This window comes from Anopheles cruzii, chromosome 2 (genome assembly GCF_943734635.1).
Source record: "Anopheles cruzii chromosome 2, idAnoCruzAS_RS32_06, whole genome shotgun sequence".
NCBI classification, from domain to species: domain Eukaryota; kingdom Metazoa; phylum Arthropoda; class Insecta; order Diptera; family Culicidae; genus Anopheles; species Anopheles cruzii.
The window spans coordinates 56,606,526-56,621,767 of NC_069144.1; the positions used below are offsets into that span (position 1 = coordinate 56,606,526).

A 15,242-nucleotide genomic window follows, 5' to 3' on the forward strand; every position below is an offset into this window, starting at 1 on the left:
TCATAACGAACTTTCTCAAATTGAACTGTTTGTTTGTTTTAATGGATTATAGAGACTTTGAGCCTGACTTTTTCTGACTGAATTGAACTGACTTTTTCATAAAAACCAGTTTTATTCAAATGTAAACAATTCTCGAAAAGTGAGCTTTGATCCAAAGCTCACTGAGCATTTCAGAAGCTTCAAAAGAATTGTATGAGCGTTTAGTTGTTCCTGGTGACCGCCAGGTGGCGTTAGTGTCACATAGGAGAAAATTGTCCACGGCCACGTGCGAATTTAAAAAATTACAAGCAACTAAAAATTCATAAGAAGTACGTTAAAACAAACATTCTCAACGTTATTTTCTGTCCAGGGAACGTAAAAACGATGAATTTTTCTCGTCTTTAATTGCCCGTCATTCGTCGATGAAGCTGGGAACCATTTGAACTCAACGTCGGTCACTTTTAAATTCGTAACGATCAATCGATTTGTGAAAAGTAGGAACTGAACATTGTTTTTTGTCCGACGACCGTTCGTCTTGGTACACTAATCGAACGCAAACATTTAAGATCAAGTTAGTACAGTTTTCTGTTTTATTTGCACATATCATATCATATATCATTTGCTTCATATTTATACACATTTTGGCTTGTTGCCTTTACGAATTTTGGTGTATGTTAAATCTCATAGATAATTTGAATACTTTAATGTTTTATTTTATTGTTTCAAAACAGTGGACACCGGCAACCGAAACGGGTCAGATTGTTCCGCACTCTATAGTTATTTCCATTGTCCATTGTCACCGAGGAACATCTATCCAACAAATCTATCCTTTCGTTGTCCAATTCGCACACCTTCATGAGTTAGAATACAGTAGCAGAGAAACATACTCGATCTATGTTGAATTTGGGGTCGTAGGTTTGTCCGCCCCATCCGAACCGTCCGAGTTGGGGCTCTTATCGGCGACCTTCAAAGAAGCGAAAAATAATGAACTCTATTGCAGTATGACCTCGCTGCGGTTTCATTGGCATCCTCACGTGTAAACTGCAACTCGAGAGCAACTTTTCGATCGACTCCACGTCCAGGTTCTCGTCGAGGGCGGACACCTTCTTCAGGGCGGACGACACGAGGCTCAGATCGCCGCGCAGTTCGCTGACGACGGCCGTGATTTTCTTGGCGTTGCTCAGGACCTCCACCGTCTGCGTGTACGGGTTATACCGCACCCCGAACGGGCGTTGAATGTTCTCGGCAAAGGCCCTGCGAAAGGAAAGAACTTGTGAACACTTCGCGGTCACGCACCTCCGTGGACTCTAACCTCATTTTTTCCTTCGCCTCCTCGAACGAGTCCGTGTAGTAATACGCATTTTGGTACGCCGTGATGATGCACTCCTCCTGGCAGGTGACCTCCGGATCGAACCGCTTAATCTTGGCCGGCGTCGTGATGGCATGCTGCAGTTCGGCCACCGACGACAGCAGGCCGGCTCCGAACACCTTGAAACCCCCGTCCTGCTGGCGACAGAGCCCGAACTCGACGGTGAAGAAGTAGAGCGTCGCCAGCCGGTTTATGTCGTCTTCGGACGCCCCAAGCGACGCCAGACCGATCTCCTGCGAGAACTGGGCGAAGCTCGAGTTGGCCAGGAGCGGCATGTGGCCGAGCAGTTCGTGGCAGCAGTCGCTGGAAATACAAAACTTCAAATTATAACCCAACCACCGTGTGTCCGTATAGTTCGAAGTTTCCATTTACGGTTCCGGCGTGTAGAACGGGTCGGACGAGTGGCGAATGTACTGCGTGCAGTGGAACACCCGGAACGCGAGCCCGGACAGGAAGTCGCGGGGCGACAGGTAGCCGGCGACCGGCCGGATCTGGAAGCCGGTTTTGCGCTTCAGGAACACGTTGATATCCTGAAGCTGCGGTAAGTTGTCCTCCCGGTAGCCACAGTATTTAACCAGCTCCGGCCAGTTCTCCAGATACTCCGGGACGGCGTGCTTGACGTAGAGTTTGTGTAACTCACGGAACACCGTCCCCCTGGCGGGCGACAAAGGCAGGAAACGGAGACAAACATGAGGGACAAGAACTTTGCCACCGTCTTCGAACTTTGACTCCGAAGGCGTTGGAGCCTTTTTCGAGCTTCGAGATCCCTGGGATGATTCAATTAACCCCACTTGAATGGGACACTCGTTAGCCTGCACAGATTGATTGGCTGCACCCGGCAACCGGAAACCGAGCATATCCTGTTCCAGGCTGACGTCGTCAGGCAACCGAACGGTGCCGGTGGCAAGTAGCGTTTAAATTGGGATTACAAATTAAATTTACCATGTCTTGATCTCCTCCGGCGTGTACTGCACCCTCGGGATGGGGTTGCCACTGGTCCGTGGGCGGTGGGCAGAAAAGAACAGAGAAAAGGGGACTGTTAGGGTCCGGGGAACAACCGTGTCCCAAGCTGCATCCGACTCACTGCTTGTACGAGGTGGCGATGGCTGAAAACTGTTCCCGGCGCTTTCGATAGACCGGGTCCTTGAATCCTGGATGGTCGGCGTCGAGGTCGCTGCCGTACATCAGCACGTTCTGGGCCCGGTCCAGGTCTGAGATCTTTCTCGGGAACCAGTGCATTTCGCCGAAATCTAGACCGGCAACAAACGGACACTCGATCTGACTCTCTTTTCGGACCCTCACCCCCAGGTCAGGCCACTTACCGAAGCTTCCACAGGCGGACAGTGGCGTCGGCGGCGGACCATCGTTGCTAACCTGGGCCGCGTAGTTCACCGACTGGACCTCGCGCTTCAGGAGCCGCAACACTTGCTCTAGCCGGTTCGCGTCACACTCGATGTCCACCAGGACGTCGGCATGGTCTCCGGCCTGGCCGCTCTTGTTCAGTTCCACGTGCAGAACGTTAATACCCAACTCCTGGAACACACGGAGCGCACCCGCCAGGCCACCGATTTGGTTCTTGAGCGTGAAAATGATCGACGTCCGGTCGGAACCGGAGCGCTCGTTGCCGTTGCTGTGGTCGGTCGTTTTCTGAAACAAAGTGGTTTCGATAAGCGAACCATTCGCATAAATGTACAACACTTTTTATGGACAAATAGGAGACAAATAAAACAGTTGGTGGGAAAATAAGCCACAGCAGATGGAGTGTTTAAAGGGTGTTAGGAACAATTCTGCAATGTTTCGAAAACATAAATCGTGAGGCAAAAATTGTGGTCGAAGCGCAGCCATTTGATGTACTTTTCACATTTTGGTTCATCGTTAAAAACCTTTAATCTTTCACCAACAAATCTTTGTGTGTCAAAATGAATTGAGAATCGTTTATTATATTTTCAAACATTCTTCCCATGGTCAGGCTTTTCACGAACCAAATCCAACGATTTAAATAAGTTTGCTGACTGAAGAAACCTTTAAAGCTGAGTTTAAGAACGTATTTGATTACGTCGATTTTCAGCAAAAATTATTTAAAGGTGTTTGCATGACTTTTTAAGGTCATCTTTTAGATTCAGCATCAAACATTGATAAAAATTCGAGACACTTTAAATAACTATTATTCCTAGATTTTTTCTGAGTGATCTTCAAGGATTTTTTGAAAGAAAAACAATAAATAATCAAATAATAGAACTCCTACAGTTAACTGCGAAATAACACACACTAAAGGTTCCGTAAATTTCTCCATCGCAAACCAATCGAACAACGGTTTCGGGTTCTATTATTTCTTCTATATAAACAAAGCATGAACAAAACGCCACTTTGGGGAGCACAAAACCCGATCAATTTTCCGATGACTACTCTCAAAAGCACAAATATCCTATCCGTGGTTTGGCTCCATCACAACAATCCACCAATCTGTCGCCATAATCCACCAATCTGTCGGTGCCGATAGTTACAGCAAATTCCTTCCGCCGGTGCAACGGACTGCCCTCCTTGACGGCCCACTCCTGGTCGCCGCTGTGGTACAGCCATAATCCCAGTAATCCTTTGCCGGACCCACTCATGCTCGTGCTCCAATGGTTTTGCACAAATTTCGGAATTAATCGGTCCACCAGGTTCCGGTTCGGACTGCACAAAAATCGACACGACACGCACGACGCACCAGATCCGTCTGATGGCCTCCCCGGTTGGCGGTGGCCCTTTTATACCAGCTCCAGCTCCGGATCGGCAACAGGTGGCAGTGTCGGGGCTTCGGGGAGCACCACTCGGCAAACACACGCCGCCCGCCACTAGAACTGGTAATGTATTCTGGAGTCTGGAGTCCCCCCATTCATTCTGAGGCGTCTTCGCTTTGGCCCATCCATCGACGCGGAGTGGGCAAACGTTCGTGCCCATACCAGCATAAAATCGTTTCCTTTGCTACACACGGGCGCACACGATCCTTTCCCGTCCCGCCGGACCGACTCCGGGTCCGTCCGGGTTCGGCGTTCTTTCGTCATCGCCGTTGTCGTCCTTAAGAAAGCTTCGCTCTCGATTGGCTGAATCACGATAATGTCAGGAATAATCTAAACTTTACCGTCGTCCTCGCACTTTTATGCTGGCTGTCGTCAACGGAGTCAGCACTAACGGTTCACGATGATGATGATGCGGATGGTTCACAGGATTCTCGGACCACCGGGGGCCCCCCTTTGACGATAAACAACTCGACGCCACGCTGCCCGTTTGATGTGCCACAATTTAAATCGTTTGTTTTATGGCCGTTCCGGCCATTTCGGTGGTTTTCAGGCAGCATCCAGGCAGCGTGTATTTGGTGCGTTCGAAGAAGAACTTGAGTCTATTTTCAGCACCACGACCCACTAGGTGCCGTAGGAAGTGAAATTAAAAGCATCCTTTTTTCGGGGCGATCCACTCCTGATCCATAGAAAACCCCACACAACAAAGGTCAGCCACGGTGGAAGGATGCGACTCGGTCCTCTCATGGTCCTCTCGGCAGCGGCCGGGATAAGACCGGAGCGAAACCACGGCCAAGTGTTTATCTATTAACTTCGTTCTGTATAAAATCAGTATTTGTTCCGTGGCTTGGCGCCATGCACTCCCTTCGCTTCGCAGCCAACGGGTGCCAGTTAGCGCACGAGTGACCCTCATCTCCCCGGAAACCGGAGGAGAGCCATCGACTGGAGAGCGGGTCCCGACGGAAGCACCACACTCTTCCGCTAACCAACCGACCGCCGATGCCAAGCTACGGAGTGTTTGATTTGTGCCAAAGGCGAAAGGTAAAAGTCATCCGCTGCCGCGGAAGCGGAGAACCTGGCGCTTGCCTTTGAAGCGTCGCCATCGTCGTCGCCGACCCTTTGGATCGTTCCTTCGAAGACGAGTCCGGGGAAAGGGTTTTCCCGGGAGGGGTTCGCTACCACGAGGATAATGATAGTGATGTGGCGAAAGCGTGCCCCACTTGTTGCTGCCTTCACGTGGCGTGGGCACTGGCGCGCAGCGAAAGGACAAAAAAAAAGACCGAGAAACGAAGGATACTTACATCCTGCGGGTGCTCGGCGGAGATAAAATCGGAACGCTGTAGCACCCGCCACAAGTGTCAGTTAGTTGGACGAGTGAGACAACCTTGATTTGGCTGCGATTTCGAGCTGTTTGTTCAGGATGCCGTCGGAACGACGACGATCCTCGCGCGGTAGTTCGATTGAAATCGATCTATTATTCCCTGGGTTCCCGGGAAACCGTCCCACGAAGAAGAACAGTCGGTCGGTCTACGCCGGCATCGATTCACTTAATCAAACGTTTTCTCTCGGCTCTGCTCGGCGGGAATGGCCACCGTGCAGTTCATGAATTTATTCATCAACGGGCCCGGTGGGGGCGAAAGGACGCGCTGGTGGGGCTCAGGGAACTGGCATCAAACGATGAATGAAGCCAGCGCAGGGACTGGGTAACAGACCGCCAGTCGCTCTGATTGATGACTTTCGGGAGCTGCAGTCGGTTGGGCAAAGGCGTACTCTTGGCAAGGCAGCACCGTTTTGGATGGTTCATTAACGATTTGCCCCACTAAGGTTAATGTTTTAGGGCATCAACAGGTCCAACACTACTTACGATAGCCATGTGAAAGTCGTGGACCATCGCGAACCGTAACCATTTTATGAGAAGATCCAAAAAAGGATATTTACTAGTAATCAGCTCCGCCTACCAGAGATTCAGTGCCAGTACCATACAGATGGTAAGGAATTACTAAAGAAAGGTAGGATTTGAAGGAAAGGGACTGAGAACTTGGGCTCAGGTGCAAGACTTTAGCTGAGAATGTTTCAGAATTAAAAGTGATACGACAGGCGAACTTCCAGCAGCAAAACTAAATCCATCAGAAACATAATCGGACGGGTTTTAAGGGGTAATCTTTGTGCGGTCGCCCGAAGTACTCGCTGAAGGAAGAACCCGAAATCCAAAAAGGCCCATTTTATTTTCGGTTATAAGATGAATCTTTTCTTTGATGCAAACTCAATTTATAAACGAAATTTTAAACAGATTTACATAGTTTTGTTCCTATTGACCTCTCAATTGACTTGATTAAGACTCAGTTATTTGAATCCATTCCAAAAAGGTTCTTGAAACACGACATCTTCTCCTACTTGAGATCCTGAGCTAATATGGTCAAATTGCCTTAATTTACTTAAGCCTTGTTAGTCGTTCAAACGTCGCTCTCGACCGTTACCATCGAAAGATTTCCATTTTCAAATCTTCGCTATAAACGATGCCTATAAAACCTCAAGCTACGTGTGCCCCTTTACAACGGCCACCTTGAAGCCGTACCGGTTACCCTGCGCTGCGGCCACCCTTCAGGACTACCGTAATGTTCCGTAGTGCGCATGTCGGCCCTCGTGTGGTACTTCCCCTATCTCGGAACGGATACCTCGCGGATCAATACTCAGGAGACCCGGCCGGAGAGCGAAAGAGACACAGAGACGCCCCTGGCTGGACACGGGTTATACGGAACCGTGCGTGTGCCGTTATCCTGGCTCTCCGATTGGCCCCGTGTTGGCTTCCTCCTCATCGTCGACGGAAGAGTGTTGCGCTCTGCGCTGGTGGCCGTAAACGTCAAATGGTCGGTCGGTTCCAGAGAGCCAGAGACCGCTCGCGCTTTGCGTTACGTGGAGCAAGGATTCGTGGTGGCTTTGTGGTGCAAATTACGGTGCGAAAACCCAAAATCCCCGGAAAGCACAGCGCCAAAGATTCTTGCCCAGCCTCTGGGCGACCATCGTTTGGGGTGTCCGCAAAAATCGAAGCCACCGCGCGGAGAAGGCTCCACCTGAAGGTTTCCCCGTTTGGGGGGTTGCGTGTCGTGTGAAAATCATGTGACTGTGTCCGTGCGTGTGTGTGTGTGTGTTTGCGTGATTCCTTAGGCCCAGAGGCCAGACCACATGGGTTGGCGTTGAAATGACCAACCACGACCACACCAGCCGTTTGCTGGAAAAAGTGCATTGAAAGGATACTTAGCGGAAGTGAACCGACGAAGGCGTGTAAGGCTTTTCCTCCCAACGACTCAGCACCCCCGGGGCCCCCGAGTCACATCCACTCCTCTGTGTGGTGCTCCCCGCAAGGGTTCACCAGCAGCAGCGCAACAATGGCCGACACGGAGTACGAGGAGCTCCGCCAGAACCTGGACGCGTTGCCAACGTTCCGCAAGGCTCCGGCACCGTTCTACTCGTAAGTCCGTTTTCCGATGCTTATGCTGTGCCGCGTGACTGTGTGTGTGTGTGTTTCGGTTCCAATGGCAAATCACAAGAATATAGTGTTGTCCCGGATGGCCACAGGGCGTGCTGATTCATTACCGCGAAACCGATCAAGGCCTACTAAATTCTTCTCATGACATGTCATCATCCTTGACACATGCCGAGAGCCGATGCGTATGGGGCATGTAAAAGGGGGCCTCGCAGTAGGCTACGGACGGCAGCCAAGTAGCCGGAGGCCAAATGAAAAGCCTCCGATCCCGTGCTGCCGTATAAATGGCGCCCGTGCGGGAGCGAGACGGCACCAGAGATTTGCGTACTATTTGCTTGCCGTGCCAGAAAGTGGAAATGGGTACAACAACAACAACAACAACAGCAGCGATGTGTTCCCCGCTGTGTTTCGTGCTCGAACCGTTTCCGGATTTTCCGACCGTCATCGACGTGTGTACGTGACGTGCTGTAAGAAGGAAAACCCGAAAGGTGGATCCTATTCAGCATCCCTTCCAACAAAAAAGCGGAGGAGATGAATAAACGTGAAACGAGCGGTCCGGGGATGGCCCCCTACACACACACAGACAGCGGCGAAAGTGATTTATGGAAGAGGTTTAAAAATAGTGCGCGCTTCGCCAGGCAAATGGTTTCGATGGAGATGGAAAAGGTGCCACCATAAAAGAGCCATCCTTCCATCTGTGGAGTGCGCGGGGAAACCCCCCTTGCGCCATCTGATGAATAATGCCGGGCCGAGCTTTGACGCGCCACACTTCGGCGCATTGTTGCCCGGCGGCCACGGTAGCTCGTTCCGAAGCGGAAGTGGCGCAACAGAAGAGGACTTCCTTTTCTATTAAGCCCGCTAAGCCGTCCCGTGGGTGTCTTTTTGGTGGCGCGAAATGTAAGGACACTAGTATAGTTCGTTGGGAGAATTCTCCGCAGAGCGTATTTGCCCCGTGCATCTCGTTATAATTAGACATGCTCGGAGGGCTCCCGGATATTGCGTTGTGTGGCCTAATGTGAGTCACTGGCAGGGTTAATGCAACCAAAGCGTGACTAGGTCACGGAGTAGCGGTTGCCCACTCTGCCCGATTGGTGTTTAATTAATTCATGTGCGGGTCGAGGGTGGCCACTTCACGGGAATGAATAATTCCAAGAAGGTACATTACATATTTAAGGGAAGATGCTTCCCATCACTTTGCTACTTGAGAAGAGTTTCGAGCTCATTCAGCATCATAGTTGGCGGTTTAATATTAGTTTTTACTTAACTAAAAGAAAGATCTGTCGCCTTTGGGATCCGTTATTTGCGCTTTCAGATTGCAAATAGAGCGTCAGCACGGAGACCTCTTATACTGTTTAACTAAAACGTTTAAAATCGATCGAAACGTTTTAGTGCAATACGATAACTACCGCGAAGCAGTATAAATCGATCAAATTTCCCGAGTCCTGAAGCGCAGATCTTGGATGGATTGTTATTCCTGAAGGTCACCAACCGGCGGCGAAGTAATAAAATATTGACCAACAGAGAGTCGCGAACCGTGTTCGACACCGGCTCCACTCCGCTGTACGCTTCCCGACGGCACTTAATCAAGGGGTACGATAAAATTAATCGAATTTCTCTCGGCACGGAGGAAAACAGTTTTCTAATGCCGTTTTACGCCACCGGCGTGCGATTTACGCGTCATCGCGACGGCCGAGCTGGCTTCGCATTGGTGTGGTGGGCAAGGTTTGCTCAAGGTACCGGACGAAGCGGTTCCCTTTTCGCGGGCTCTTTTGCGGTTGAACTGAAGGAAGAACCCGAAATGATGTCACCCGCAGAGGATACCGGCCGGATCAATATTCAACTCAAGACCTGGACAATATTCCCGTGTCCAGCGGGCCGTGATGCTGGCACCAACACGCTGACAGTTGGACACCCAGAGCGAATAGAACTGGGTCAAACAACAGAGAGAGTGAGAGACCGTACGATGTTTTTAATTTGCTTGGTTTATATCAAATTTTCCACCTCGATTGCCGCGTGGTGCGATCTCTGCGATGGCGCAGTGGCCAGCGGAGAGATGTTTGGCTGACGCTATATCTGCTAATAATTGGCCGAATTGAAAACTAAACTAATTACGCTCGGTTTTGCCGGTGCCGCAGGTTGGTGGGCGACGTCGATCTGGACCTGGAGGATAGCCCATCGTCAAAAAGCTCCGATGGTTCCGACCACGACGACGATGACGACTGCGGCCCGACACCGGCGAGCGAGCCGATGGACCCAGTGCCGAAGGGGACTCCGAGCAAGACCCAGCAGATCATCCAGACGATCAGCACCATCAGCAGCAGCAGCAGTACGGGCGAGGACGACGAAATCGGCGATGGGTTGCGCACCACCACCACCGGAAAGTCATCGATCGGGGCCTGCGGTTTGATCGATGACTACCCAGAGCTCACTGGTGGCGGTTCGGGACCGGACAGTTTGCTCTCCGTGACGACGCACGGTCATCCTTCGGTGAGTTCGGTGGAAGGACAACAAGAGCCCACGGTGGGCGACCAGCCATCGGGAGGAGTTGTAAGAGTACCGGCACATACCGCTAGTGCACCCGGAAGCAGTGCGCAACTGGCACGGACCAGTTCACTGCCGTGGATCCCGGGACAGGTGGAGAGAAGGCGACGCAAGCTTCCGGAGATTCCGAAAAATCGTAAATGTAACCTAGCACGTTTCGCGACCACCACACGAACGGGGAGCACTAATCCTCGTCGTCCCTCTTTTCTTTCCCTCAGCTTCCGTTTTGCAGCTACTCAACGGGCAGACGTCGCTGGCGGACGAGCTGAGCGCCAGTAGCCGCAAGGTGCTCGGCAGCAATCCCTATGGCCAGTCGCAGCACGCCAGCGGGCACGCGGGCAGCTTCTTCAAGCAGAGTTCGCTGCTGGCCCTGAAGTGTAGCTATCTGCTGGACGAAGACTCCAGCCCCGACTCGGAGCGGTTGGCGAGCCTGGGCGATGTGGACAGTGGGCACAGCACGGCGCACTCACCGAACGACTACAAGAGCATGTCACCGCCGGCCCCACAGGCCGCGTCACCCGTCACGTCACCCTTCCCGCCGCCGTACGGTGGCGTGCCGTTCAGCCAGCTGGAGATGCTGGAGGCGACCCACCGAGCGCTCCACAAGTTCATTCCACGCCACCACGACGAGATCGAGATCGAGATCGGTGATCCGGTGTACGTGCAGAAGGAAGCGGAAGACCTGTGGTGCGAGGGGGTGAACCTGCGCACCGGACGCCAAGGCATCTTCCCGTCGGCGTACGCCGTCGATCTGGACTACAACGACTTCGATCCCACCTCGGTCGAGATGAAGCGCGAGCGGTACTTGCTCGGGTACCTCGGCTCGGTGGAAACGATGGCCCACAAGGGCACGGGCGTGGTCTGTCAGGCGGTGCGGAAGATCGTCGGCACCGGGACCAGCGAGTCACCGAAGGCACAACCCTGCATACTGGAGATCTCCGACCAAGGGCTGCGCATGGTCGACCGATCAAGGGTACGTCGGTGCGCTAACCCAAGGAGAACATACCCGTATATATCACACCTTGTTTCTTCCGCAGAACAAGAAAACCAAGGGCCCGTGCATAGACTACTTCTACTCGCTGAAGAACGTGTCGTTCTGTGCGTTTCACCCGCGAGACCACCGCTACATCGGCTTCATCACGAAGCACCCGACGGTGCAGCGATTCGCGTGTCACGTTTTCCAGGGTACCGAGTCGACCCGACCCGTCGCGGAAGCTGTCGGGTAAGCAGAGCACCCTCGAGGAGCTAGATGGTCCATCTAACTATCTTTTTCCGCGCTTTCAGGCGAGCTTTCCAGAGATTCTACCAGAAGTTCATTGAAACGGCATATCCCATAGAAGACATCTACATAGACTAAGCTGTGTCCCAAAGGCTGAGCAGCGCCAATCCCCGTCTAAGTTCTCCACTCAACACCGCACCGCACCGGCTATCAACTTGGAGGAAGACTCCAACGTATCGTGACGTTCAGTTATCGCTTATTGCCTTATGTTTCCCTAACCAAACATTAGACTTTCGTTCCGACCGACACCGTCGTTGGTGCTAAACTCCGACACGCACTGTCGGGTGCTTATCATCGGAAGCCATTAGCTCATTTGAGCGAAATGCATTTTGATGAGTCAAGGCAAAAGCGTAGGTTAAGCAAACCCAGAAACCAAAGAGAATAAATGTTAGAACAGGCGACGACTAGCGATCGCGACCGTTCCCGGAACACTTTCTGGTGGCTGGCTAGTGTGGTTCCGAATGGTTTCTACGTGCTTCCTTCCCGAAGTTTTGTACCACACCTGTCCGCTTTGTCAATCTTCCGTTGGTTAAGTTAAGGATCCGCACGCCGACCTGTAGAACCGCACAGGCCCCAAGTACGGCCCCAACCGATAGGGAGGGGTTTCTATTGTGACGCCTTTTCTGTCGTCTTTTTGTACTCACATTTTGCTTTCCTCATCCGGCACCGTTTGTATCTTTTGCAAACGTAGCGTTTCCGGAAACTCTGCAAACGAAAGCGAAAGACGGTTGATTTGGTGGGACGCCCGTGGGACAGATGCACCGCGTACAACGGAGTCTTCCGACGTCCGTTTGGGGTGGTGTTGCCGTTTGCTCAGAGTGTTTACGATTATCCTTTTTCAGTTTCCTGTAAATACTGCTAGAGAAAGGTGAAGGATTTTGGCCAGACTGGGCAGAGGAAAAGCGAGAAAGGCAAACCACGCGTGCTAAAGGGTGTTTGTATGAAGGGACAGAGAAAAAAAACAAACCAAAACTATATATTTATAGTACAGCAAGGGAGAAAGATAGATAAATAGAGTAGACAAAGGGGCAGAAGGAGCCAAACAATTTGCTTTTCCAAGAAAATCAAATACAAAACCAATCGCTTAGTCCATTCTCACAAAAGTTGCTGAACTTTCTTCTCCAAGCTAACTGAACTAACCTTTTTGGTGTGGCAAGTAACCGCGATATAAGACATAGGCACATCGGTAACGCATATTTCTCTCTCTCTCTACCTTCGGTTTATCAAGAACAGTAAGTGTTGCTCTTCAAATGTTGCACGTCTATAGTTTCTACCAATTTCTTTCACGTACTCTGTAGTAGAGTTTGGAAGGTGGACGATCAAGAAGGGTACAAGGTTACACAAAAAGGGAGCAAACTGTTTGCAAATAGAGCTACGCTTTCGTTAAGGCAAAGACCTAAAACACAAACACAATGGTGGTGATTACACATGAACTGACATGGCGAAGCATTAAAAGCCGACAACATACATTACACACATTGCGAATAGTAAAATGAAACATATAGAGAGCATCATCTGCAATACTATGTACTATGGAAAAGTTATAAGGCAAATTATACATAAAACAAGAAGCAAAACTAAACACTTACACACTTGTGGCCACTCAGCTATCGACACCAGGATGCTCTAGCTGAAAGATTGGCAGCCAAAAGAACAAAAATAAGGAGATCATTAAAAAAAAGTATAAACATTAAACGAAAACGACACAAGTACACCTTCTTTCATAAACATATTTACTCAAATGGATTGCAAACAACAAACACAATGAATTCTGCAACAATCTAATGAACAATAAACCTTCAAACGAATACTAACACGAGCAAGCAAAAACAATGAATACTGAAACATAATATCGAGCCGGTGAAACTCTCTAATTGAACTGGATAGATCGGCCAACAACCATGGCAGAGTGTTTCACGAACACGCAACAGCAAAAAGCAACTTTTCCACCTTGCGCTGCGAATCGGAACATGGATCGCGATTGCGATCCGCGGCAAGAGGAAAGAAGGAATGAAAGCTCTCAACGTTCACCCATTCACCGGCCCCGAACAAGTGGCACCAAACGGTGGCCCTCATTCGAAAAACAAGGGAAAGTATTTATTATATCAGGGAGCAGGATTACGGACCGATATGAAAAGTGTCTTTTACGCTTACGTAGGAAAACAGTCGAACGGCAGCTTGTGCGAGCGCGCGCGGGAGACTTTGAAGGTGTGTTTGTGTGTGTGGGAAGGGTTATGTGGATGCGTATGGGTGTGTGTGTGTGGCTGGGTTTGTGTGCATGGCGATGGGAAGTGGGCAGCACCCGGCAGCGATATAGCAGAACACGAGAAAAGCCTATGTTACTAAAAAGTGCAAAAGCAGAGCAAATAAAACGAAACTTACTGTGAGCAGTCAAGGAAGCGATCGTTTTTACTTGGATCCGAAAGCTCGCAGGAGCGAAGGGCAGTTTCTTGCGCTATTCTCCGTTGAGGCTTTATTTTAATTGGACTCTGGGGGGGAATACGACATTTTCGGAGCCTGGAAGTGCAAACAAAACAGTACTGCGGTTCATTATAACGTTTCGTCATCGGTTTGTTTGTTTTTATTGGTTGACAAGATTTGCGACACTGTTACACCGGAGCTTTACGTGGTGGGAAGAAAATGGATTTAGCATTGGAGTTTACAACTTAAAGCCCTTCACTCTGTGCACATGTTTTCGTTGTTCGTATTGTTCGTCGTCGTCCTGCTTTGGCAACCGTGGTTGGGCTGAGTTAGTCGGACGCAAGACCAAAAGGGGAGAACTAGTCCCGAAATAAACACCGTCGAACCCCACCCAACGTAAGAGGTGCTTGTGGTTTTTATTTTGGGACATAATCAATAGAACTGATTTAGTGTTTCTTGTTTTTGTTTTACAACCTAACATTGCAACTTATGGTGGCCCAAAAGCAATCACAATCGACGGACTGCGGGAACCTTTCCCTCACTTGAAACAAGCCGGAAGAAGGTGGCTCGCCCCTACGGTGTTGTGGTGTGTCTGGTTTTTGATAAAGAATAACGTGAAATCATTGAACCTTAGAGCTTCCTACTCGTCTCTAAACCTTGCTTTGTTGCTTTAAACGGAAAATTTGCAATAAATATCGTTCACTATAGTTAACTGATTCGTTCATTCTTTATGTTGGTTCCGTTTTTGTGTGTTTGATTCGTGTTCAGTTTTGCCTATTTTTACTATTTATGAAAAAAGATTCACTAAACACTATCTTTGTTTTCCTGCTTGGAATTGACCCGGGGCTCAAAAGGGAGGTGTGTGTGTGCCACCTGTTTCGGCTTCGGCGACTTTTGCTTTTCCTATAAAACCTTTCACATCCTATTCAACACACACACACACGCACGAACCACAAAATAACATTCTCTCGCCCTCTGTCCCTCGTTTTCTTTCACTTTTACTAAGTAAACCTTACAATATCAGTAACTTTTGTTTTCCATCTTTGTGTGCCATAATTGGTCTGCTGTCCCAAGCGCTAACACCAGCTCTCTGCCATACCCGACTCCCCTCTGCCTTGCTGCTCTCCCCGTAAGCGTTGGGGAGAATTAGTCTACTTAACATTTTGTTTCTTAACGAAGAGTAAAACAAATCTTTAAAATGGTTAATAGATAAGAAACACGTACACGTATCCGTTAACAAATCCACTTTTGACAGACAGCTGTGCCCCAAGGTTGCAGGGCAAATCCGTGCAGCCTGCCGCGCCCTACCGGTGTCTGGTTGGAAACATTTACAATCTCTAAACAAAATAAAACAAAATCACCACCTCGCATCGATAGCTTGAAACTTTA

At 49.9% G+C, this 15,242-nt stretch overlaps 2 protein-coding genes across 2 annotated transcripts; one reads left to right on the forward strand and one right to left on the reverse strand.

The window, feature by feature from the left end:
* Positions 1 to 679: 679 nt before the first annotated feature.
* LOC128268477 (tryptophan 5-hydroxylase 1) lies at positions 680 to 3,988 on the reverse strand. The gene is made up of 8 exons (XM_053005593.1): positions 3,853 to 3,988; positions 2,671 to 2,995; positions 2,433 to 2,598; positions 2,291 to 2,341; positions 1,721 to 2,002; positions 1,292 to 1,651; positions 1,014 to 1,233; positions 680 to 943 (listed from the first exon to the last, which is right to left on the reverse strand). Exons 1-8 carry the CDS (start codon positions 3,958 to 3,960, stop codon positions 872 to 874), a joined length of 1,584 nt encoding a protein of 527 aa, XP_052861553.1. The 5' UTR covers positions 3,961 to 3,988; the 3' UTR covers positions 680 to 871.
* A 3,507-nt stretch (positions 3,989 to 7,495) lies between these two features.
* On the forward strand, positions 7,496 to 11,791 carry LOC128268476 (JNK-interacting protein 1). Its single transcript, XM_053005592.1, has 5 exons — positions 7,496 to 7,597; positions 9,748 to 10,295; positions 10,372 to 11,126; positions 11,191 to 11,375; positions 11,438 to 11,791. Exons 1-5 carry the CDS (start codon positions 7,515 to 7,517, stop codon positions 11,508 to 11,510), a joined length of 1,644 nt encoding a protein of 547 aa, XP_052861552.1. The 5' UTR covers positions 7,496 to 7,514; the 3' UTR covers positions 11,511 to 11,791.
* The last annotated feature ends 3,451 nt before the right edge of the window (positions 11,792 to 15,242 follow it).

What these genes read in the sequence shown, in the direction of transcription:
- LOC128268477 (XM_053005593.1), bottom strand. Translation starts at nt 3,960, where the DNA reads ATGAGTGGGTCCGGCAAAGGATTACTGGGATTATGGCTGTACCACAGC. An exon ending in GTCCGCCTGTGGAAGCTTCG is followed by an intron (nt 2,599 to 2,670) that starts GTAAGTGGCCTG and finishes TTGCCGGTCTAG; the next exon opens with ATTTCGGCGAAATGCACTGG. An exon ending in GAGGCGAAGGAAAAAATGAG is followed by an intron (nt 1,234 to 1,291) that starts GTTAGAGTCCAC and finishes TTCCTTTCGCAG; the next exon opens with GGCCTTTGCCGAGAACATTC.
- LOC128268476 (XM_053005592.1), top strand. Translation starts at nt 7,515, where the DNA reads ATGGCCGACACGGAGTACGAGGAGCTCCGCCAGAACCTGGACGCGTTG. An exon ending in GATTCCGAAAAATCGTAAAT is followed by an intron (nt 10,296 to 10,371) that starts GTAACCTAGCAC and finishes TCTTTCCCTCAG; the next exon opens with CTTCCGTTTTGCAGCTACTC. An exon ending in GCATGGTCGACCGATCAAGG is followed by an intron (nt 11,127 to 11,190) that starts GTACGTCGGTGC and finishes TTTCTTCCGCAG; the next exon opens with AACAAGAAAACCAAGGGCCC.